An 8595-nucleotide genomic window follows, 5' to 3' on the forward strand; every position below is an offset into this window, starting at 1 on the left:
CGGGAGGCTTCCCCATAGACCTAAGACCTTATAGACTATGACTATTTTCAATGTATCTAACTTCCGAGTACTCTTTGACCCGTCTGTGATTGGATGGTCAGAGTGGAGCGTAGACGACCGTTGCGTAGACGACCGGGCGACGATCCTGACGTCACATTCGGTTCAAAATGGCGGCGTTGAGATCGCTGTGGGATCGGACTGTGTGGAGGAGTTCGTCTCTTAACTGGCAGGTGAGAAGCGGCCTCATGCAGCAAAAGATCTGGAGTTCAACGTGTATATAGTTTAACCCTGTAACTAGACGGTGTAAGAAAGGATAATGTGTTGTCGAAGGCTTTCATGGCTGGAATCACTGGGTTGCCATGTTCCAGAAGTATTCTTTCCTGGCATTGCTCCCGCATCAATGGCAGGCGTCCTCAGAGGTTGTGAGGTCTGTTGGAAACTAGGCAAGTGGGGTTCATATATCTGTGGAATGTCCAGGGTGGGAGAAAGAACTCTGTTTGAGGCAAGTGTGAATATTGCAATTGATTAGGCTTTAATGGCCTTGCAGGAGTCCTCTCACCTCTGCAGGAGTCTACTGTATACCATGCAGCTGTGGACAAGTCTACATAGGGACCACCAAACGCAGCATTGCCCAAACACGAATCAAGGAACGTGAAAGGCACGGCAGAGTAACTCAACCAGAGAAATCAGCCATAGCAGAGCACTTGATGAACCAACCTGGACACAGCATATTATTTGTGAACATAGAAATGCTTGACCACTCCAACAACCAACATGTCTGACTACACAGAGATGCCACTGAAATCCACAAGCATGTGGACAATTTCAACAGAAAGGAGGAAACCACGAAAATGAACAAAATCTGGCTACCAGTATTAAAAAAAAACTAAAATCAGGACTGTAAATAAAGAACAGCTCTCACAGAACAGGGGAATCCCAGACATGACTCAATTAGGGCCAGCTATGACCTCACAACAAAGGATTCCCACAGGCAGGAATCAGCCAGACCTTGGAGCTGCAAGGCTATTCAATGTTAATCAAGCTGGCCAGTTGAAACATTCACACCTTCCTCAAACAGACATGAGTTCTTTCTCCCAACTTGGATTTTCCACAGATATATAAACCTTACTTGCCTAGTTGCCAACAGACCTCACACCTCTGAGGATGCCTGCCATAGATGTGGGCGAAACTATGCTTCTGGAACATGACCATACAACCCTGAAAACTCACAGCAACCCCAAGAAAGGATAGTTTGGATAAATATAATGTTATCTTACATTTTGGTTTTCTCTTGCCTAGAGTCTTGCAGGAAGCAGAGTAGAGCTTGTCACTTGGCAGGTCTGGATTAGGCAGAAATTCACGAAGTCAAGAATTCCTGACTGGGTAAGCCTTGTGTTGACAAATATTGCATTCGTTCTATATCACTCTCCTTAAAGCTCACAAATGCCATGTATAAAGTTACATCTGCAGTTTCATGGTATATTTCTACACATTTACTCAGAATTAAATCTCAGACATATGTCAAAACAAATGTGACAGAGAGGGACTGCAGTTCTTTATGCAGATACCTGAATCTGTATTTGGAGTCCTAGCTCCATAATATGAATGTGCTGTCAAATAAGGGATTGAGATGCCTAGCAGAAGGCATTTGTGAAGTCATTCTTGTGTTTTCTTCCTTAATATGTTTTCAGTGTTAAGAACAAAGGTGGAAGAAGAAGTAGAAAGAAATCTAGGGAGATTAGGAAGTTGAGTACAGCAACATCTGGATTCCCTGTCTCCTTCTATGAATGATTCAAGACAACTATGCATTTCAGGCCTTGGCATCCAGTGCTTGTCTTGTCATTGTTGCTACTTAGGAGACTACTAATTTTAATCTATATATTGTATTAGCTGGTAGTAATGATGTAATTGATGTCTTCCTTTTGTTCAATGTAGGTATTTCAGCCACGACCTGGTGATCATGAAAAATACGGAGGCGATCCAGAGCAGCCTCATAAATTACACCTCGTAACCAGGATTAAAAGTGGTAGAAGGCGCCCCTATTGGGAAAAGGATATGATTAGAGTTCTTGGATTGGGAAGGGTATGTAATTTGCTGGCAATTTTGTTTGCCCTTCTGTTTCACTCCTGGAAAATCATTTAGGGGATTTTCTTCTGCCTTTGACATTTAACTCACAGTGCTCAGTTTCATGCATATGTATTCATTCATCAGCAACTTCCCCCATATTAGTTTTTAACTATATTTTAGTAAATATTCACTGGATTACAGTCTTACACTAGTTTATAATGTTGTATAGTTCAATTGACAGAGCAGCATTCCCATCTCAGGGGACAAGAGATTTGTTTGGATGGCTGTATGTACAAGGTTGGTGGGGGTGTGCATCCGTTCCACCTCTTAGTGACTATAATGATAGTTAATTTCAACACCAGTTGACCTTGCAATTCTTTTGATAGGCTAAAGTAGGGAAGGGCATATTCTTTGCCCTAAAGGGCTACATGAGGTGTGAGGTAAAATGCATCACCAGGGCTTAAATCTTTTACACCAACAGAAACTTTCTGTTTTATTCTTCTCTGTCATGATGTAAGCTTTCAGATAAATACAGAGGAGCATATATTTATTTTCTGTACAACCTCTGTATCCAGAAGAAATACATTCCAGGTTTTCCCACAGATAACAGCAAACACACTGAGACTGATAATAATGTGCATGCTGTTCCCCTTCCTGCCTCATGGAGGAGAGAGTAACTAAATTCCTCCTCTGTTTCTCTTGGGAAAGGAGCTTCCCCCAGAGCCTAAGGCTGCTGTGTGAACATAAGATTAGTGAAACTGCTGATACTCGATGTATTTCTGGACTTTCTAAGGATGAGCAAAACCAGAGATAATAGTGAACCTTATTAAAATGAAAGACTTCTGGCCCACGAATACCGCAGAGTCATGCTGAAGAACCTAGAAAATGGCTAGAGGGGATATTTTGTCAAATGTGGAAAAACGAAACTTTGGACATCAGTCCTATAGATACAGGGGTCCTACAGTGTTATTTTTATTAAATTTGTTAATTTTAATTGTCTATATGAGAGTTTCTTAAACTTTTTCCACTCGTGACCCCTTTCCGCCCAAGAAATGTTTACGTCACCCCAAGTATATAGGTATATAAAATAGATGTAAAGATCAAGCATTTACAAATAACAAATCAGGACTTGCAAGGCTCACTAAATAGGCTGATTTTCTTTTTTGTGGAGAACTGCTGAAGCATTTTCTGCAGAGTCCACTGTAATTACTACACAAATCTGTTGTTGCTGACATATTGGAGTAAATGGGTGGTGTTCAGAAACCTTTTCATAACCCCAACATTGAGCTGAGGCAATCCTGTTTGGGGTCAGGACCCACAGTTTCAGAAGCAGTGCTCTATACACCTTACTCATTTTACATTTATATATTAATCATACCTCTTTGTGTGTGGATCATATTTAAACTGAATTTTTAAAAATAACTTACGTTTATCTACAGAGATATGAACCCAGAGTGCACAAAAACATCCCTTCTGTGAATGACCAATTGAAAGTCATCAAGCACCTAATACGGTTTGTTAATTCTTCTAGACAGCATAATTCTGAAATATTTTTTGCAAAATGTAATTTTGAAGTATCTTCTTTTCCCTCCTGGTTGTAGCATACAGCCATTAAAGCTGCCCCATGGAATTCCAACCGAAGAGGAAATGGCTGATACATACTTTAACAGTAGCACAGGTGAACTAATCATTCGTCGTCGTCTCAAACCAGTGGAACAGAAAGCAATCGATTCTTCTTAATGTGTACTGACCTCTTATACAATAAATATAATGTTAAACCACAAGTTGATTAGTGTGATTATCTTTAAAATGATTCTCAGGATCTTAATCATTTGCTTTGCCAAATATAACAAGAAGTAATACGAGAAAATAATTGTTTTATCTCACATAACTCTGGATGTACAAATAGTCCTTGCTTTTCCAGTTTGATTACTATATACATTATAGTAGTGAAGTGGTACTACAGACTCTTATTTTTGCTGGGAACATTTCCTGTACTCTTACTGGGCTGAAGAACTTTGGCATTGTAACATTATGAGGACTTTTTACTGCATACATCTCTTTGCATGCTTTCCCCTGTGTTAAGAAAAAGTACCTTCGGTGCTGTGTGCTGCTTTTGTGGTATTCATAGAATCATAGAATAGTAGAGTTGGAAGAGACTACATGGGCCATCCAGTCCAACCCCCTGCTAAGAAGCAGGAAATCGCATTCAAAGCACCCCCGACAGATGGCCATCCAGCCTCTGCTTAAAAGCCTCCAAAGAAGGAGCCTCCACCACGGCCCCGGGGAGAGAGTTCCACTGTCGAACAGCTCTCACAGTGAGGAAGTTCTTCCTGATGTTCAGGTGGAATCTCCTTTCCTGTAGTTTGAAGCCATTGTTCCGTGTCCTAGTCTGCAGGGCAGCAGAAAACAAGCTTGCTCCCTCCTCCCTATGACTTCCCTTCACGTATTTGTACATGGCTATCATGTCTCCTCTCAGCCTTCTCTTCTGCAGGCTAAACATGCCCAGCTCTTTAAGCTGCTCCTCATAGAGCTTGTTCTCCAGACCCTTAATCATTTTAGTCGCCCTCCTCTGGACGCTTTCCAGCTTGTCAACATCTCCCTTCAACTGTGGTGCCCAAAATTGGACACAGTATTCCAGGTGTGGTCTGACCAGGGCAGAATAGAGGGGGAGCATAACTTCCCTGGATCTAGACGCTATTCCCCTATTGATGCAGGCCAGAATCCCGTTGGCTTTTTTAGCTGCTGCATCACATTGTTGGCTCATGTTTAACTTGTTGTCCACGAGGACTCCAAGGTCTTTTTCGCACACACTGCTGTCAAGCCAGGCGTCCCCCATTCTGTATCTTTGATTTCCATTTTTTCTTCCGAAGTGAAGTATCTTGCATTTGTCCCTGTTGAACTTCATTTTGTTAGTTTTGGCCCATCTCTCTAGTCTGTCAAGATCGTTTTGAATTCTGCTCCTGTCTTCTGGAGTGTTAGCTATCCCTCCCAGTTTTGTGTCGTCTGCAAATTTGATGATCGTGCCTTCTAACCCTTCGTCTAAGTTGTTAATAAAGATGTTGAACAGAACCGGGCCCAGGACAGAGCCCTGCGGCACTCCACTTGTCACTTCTTTCCATGATGAAGATGACGCATTGGTGAGCACCCTTTGGGTTCGTTCGCTTAGCCAATTACAGATCCACCTAACCGTAGTTTTGTCTAGCCCACATTTTACTAGTTTGTTTGCCAGAAGGTCGTGGGGGACTTTGTCGAAGGCCTTACTGAAATCCAGGTACGCTACATCCACAGCATTCCCTGTATCGACCCAACTCGTAACTCTATCGAAAAAAGAGATCAGATTAGTCTGGCATGACTTGTTTTTGGTAAATCCGTGTTGACTATTAGCAATGACCGCATTTGTTTCTAAGTGTTCGCAGACCGCTTCCTTAATGATCTTTTTCAGAATTTTGCCTGGTATTGATGTGAGGCTGACCGGACGGTAATTGTTTGGGTCGTTCTTTTTTCCCTTCTTGAAGATAGGGACCACATTCGCCCTCCAATCTGCTGGGACTTCTCCCGTTTTCCAAGAACTCTCGAAGATAATTGCTAGTGGTTCTGAAATAACTTCCGCTAATTCCTTCAATACTCTTGGATGTAGCTGATCTGGCCCTGGGGACTTGAATTCGTTTAGAGTGGCCAGGTGTTCCTGGACAACTTGTTTCCCTATTTGGGGTTGGATTTCCCCCAATCCTTCGTCCATTCCATGTTGCTGAGGTTGAAGATGGCTTTCTTTTTGTGAGAAGACCGAGGCAAAGAAGGCATTAAGTAGTTCTGCCTTTTCCCTGTCCCCTGTCGCCATCACCCCATCTTCTCCTTGCAATGGCCCTATCGCCTCCTTTTTCTTCCTTTTTCTACCAACGTAAGCAAAAAAGCCTTTTTTGTTGTTTTTTATGTCCCTGGCAAGCCTGAGCTCATTTTGCGCTTTAGCCTTGCGAACCTTTTCCCTACAGGTGTTGGCTATACGTTTGAATTCTTCTTTGGTGATTTCTCCCCTTTTCCACTTCTTGTGCTTTAGCTCAGTTAGAAGTTCTTTGGACATCCATTCTGGCTTCTTTGCACTTGTCTTATTTTTCTTCTTTGTTGGCACTGTTTGCATTTGTGCCTTGAGTATTTCACTTTTGAAAAACTCCCATCCATCCTTAACTCCCTTGTTTTTTAATATGGAATGCCGCTCAGTAATTCCTTCATTTTTTGGAAGTCAGCTCTCTTAAAGTCCAGAATGCGTGTTTGACTTGTCTTAGTTTCAGCATTCCTTTGTATTGCAAAATGCAGGAGCACATGGTCACTTGCCCCTAAGGATCCAACCATTTCAACTGTATTGATCAGGTCTTCCACATTTGTTAAGATTAGATCAAGAGTTGCTGATCCCCTTGTTGCCTCTTTTACCTTCTGGACCATAAAATTATCTGCAAGGCAAGTGAGGAATTTGTTGGACTTTGTACTCTTGGCTGAATTTGTTTTCCAGCAGATATCGGGATAATTGAAATCGCCCATGACTACTATATCTCTTCTTTGTGCCTGTTTGGTCAGCTGTTGACAGAAGGCTTCATCAAGTCCTTCATCCTGACTCGGAGGTCTGTAGTAGACACCCACGACAAGATCTTTTTGAGTCCCGGTTCCCTTGATTCTTATCCAGATGCTTTCAAGCTGGTTTCCCGGATTACAGTCTTGCATTTCTTCTGCAACGTAACTGTTTTTGACATATAAAGCTACTCCCACTCCTCTCCCCTTTGTTCTATTTCTGTGAAAGAGGTTATAGCCCTCAATGGTTAAATTCCAGTGATGGGAGTCATCCCACCAGGTTTCAGTGATGCCTATGACATCGTATGTGTGGTGCTGTGCTAGGAGTTGGAGTTCGTCTTGCTTATTTCCCATGCTCTGAGCATTAGTGTAAAGACATGTAAGCCCCTGTGACCTCCCCTTGAGCTGTTTATTTGGGATTATTGTGCTCTCCGTACTTGGTCCTTGCTGTGTTTGTGCAGCCCTCCGTTTAGCCTTTTGGCGGTTCACTATAGAGGAGAAGCTGTATGTGGAGGACCAAGCCACTTTTTAGAAAAACTGGTTTATACTGGTCTTTTCAGTAAAATAATTCTGTAAGCATCTTAAGACTCCTGGAACAGATTGCCCTGTACGAGAGGCTTCCATGTTTACAGTTATAGACAAAAACAGAAGATAAAATAGTTGAAGCAAAAGTATTTAGTAAGCTAACTTAATATGCGCTACACTAAAAAGCCAATGAGATTCTAGGCTGCATTAATAGGAATATAATGTCTAGATCAAGGAAAGTTATAGTTTCAATCTATTCTGTTTTGATCAGACCTCACTTGGCTACTTTGTCCAGTTCTGGGCATCACAAGTCAATAAGGATATTGACAAGCTCTGGAATAGGTCCAGAGGATGGTGACCAAAATGGTAAAAAGTTTGAAAACCAAGGCCTCTGAGGAACGGCTGAGGGAGCTGGGTGTGTTTAACTCAGGAAAAAAAAAAACTTCAAATGGGGACATCATAGCCATGTTTTTCTGCTGCTCTGGAGACTTGGATAGAGAACAATGGATTCAAATTGCAGAAGAAACAGTCCCTCTAAACATTACAGAGAACTTCCTTACAGCTGTTCGACAGTTATCTGGAGTTTTTTAAGCAGAGACTGAGTAGCCATCTGTTGGGGATGCCTTGATTCTATATTCCTGCATAGCAGAAGGGGATTGGACTCAAAAGCCTTGTGGTCTCTTCCAACTATTGTTCCATGACTTCTGAGATCCTCATTGGAGGCCTTATTTGAATACTATTTACTTCCAATCTCAGTTTATTCCAGGATCCCCTTGATGCAGTATGTAATTATATTGAAACTTATTTTATATTTATGTTGTAGCAAATGGGTGTCTCACAATATGTACTGTTCCTTCTTTATGACCAGAACATGCTTTTATACTGTGTCAGAAAAATAACTGAAATACTCTTACAACCTTTTTCCAGTATATGTTTTTCTCATCTCAAGATCACGTCTGTCATTTGGATTAGGAAGGCATTAATATGTTCAGGCAAGCTGGTTTACTTCTGGAATTGTCCAACCAAATCTCCAAAGAGGTCAACCCTTTCCCAGGGTTATTATATCTGAGGCAAATGAAACTATAATTCCTTTTGATTGTTGTATTGCAAAGTTTAGGTTCATTACACATCGGTGGAAGTAGTCAGCATTAATACAGTCTCTTGGCATATTCAAAGCTTATGTTATTAATGAGTTTGTAGGCAACTGCAGATAAGTAAATAAAATAAGAATACTGGCCAGGAGGAGGAGGACTAGGACACTTAAAAAAAAACCCATTGGAATGTTGACTAACTCATTTGTATTTTATGGCTGCTACGATACATCTTAAATGTAATTGTATCTTAATTGCTTTTAGGATATATGTTGTAATGTTTTACTTATGATTTAGTTTACTATGTCTTATCGGATTGTTTTTGATTTTTTTTTTTAATTTCAATGCT

General features: G+C 41.3%; 1 protein-coding gene across 1 annotated transcript; it reads left to right on the top strand.

The window, feature by feature from the left end:
• Positions 1-84: 84 nt before the first annotated feature.
• mrpl30 (mitochondrial ribosomal protein L30) lies at positions 85-3851 on the top strand. The gene is made up of 5 exons (XM_008123547.3): positions 85-230; positions 1300-1383; positions 1936-2082; positions 3507-3580; positions 3669-3851. Exons 1-5 carry the CDS (start codon positions 168-170, stop codon positions 3805-3807), a joined length of 507 nt encoding a protein of 168 aa, XP_008121754.3. The 5' UTR covers positions 85-167; the 3' UTR covers positions 3808-3851.
• The last annotated feature ends 4744 nt before the right edge of the window (positions 3852-8595 follow it).

The sequence above is a fragment of the Anolis carolinensis genome, chromosome 3, assembly GCF_035594765.1.
Source record: "Anolis carolinensis isolate JA03-04 chromosome 3, rAnoCar3.1.pri, whole genome shotgun sequence".
In the NCBI taxonomy this organism is placed as follows: domain Eukaryota; kingdom Metazoa; phylum Chordata; class Lepidosauria; order Squamata; family Dactyloidae; genus Anolis; species Anolis carolinensis.

Excerpts from the sequence above, each read along its gene's own strand:
- mrpl30 (XM_008123547.3), top strand. The coding sequence starts at position 168 with ATGGCGGCGTTGAGATCGCTGTGGGATCGGACTGTGTGGAGGAGTTCG. Across the intron at positions 231-1,299 it reads GTTCGTCTCTTAACTGGCAG|AGTCTTGCAGGAAGCAGAGT; the intron begins GTGAGAAGCGGC and ends TCTCTTGCCTAG. Across the intron at positions 3,581-3,668 it reads GTCATCAAGCACCTAATACG|CATACAGCCATTAAAGCTGC; the intron begins GTTTGTTAATTC and ends TCCTGGTTGTAG.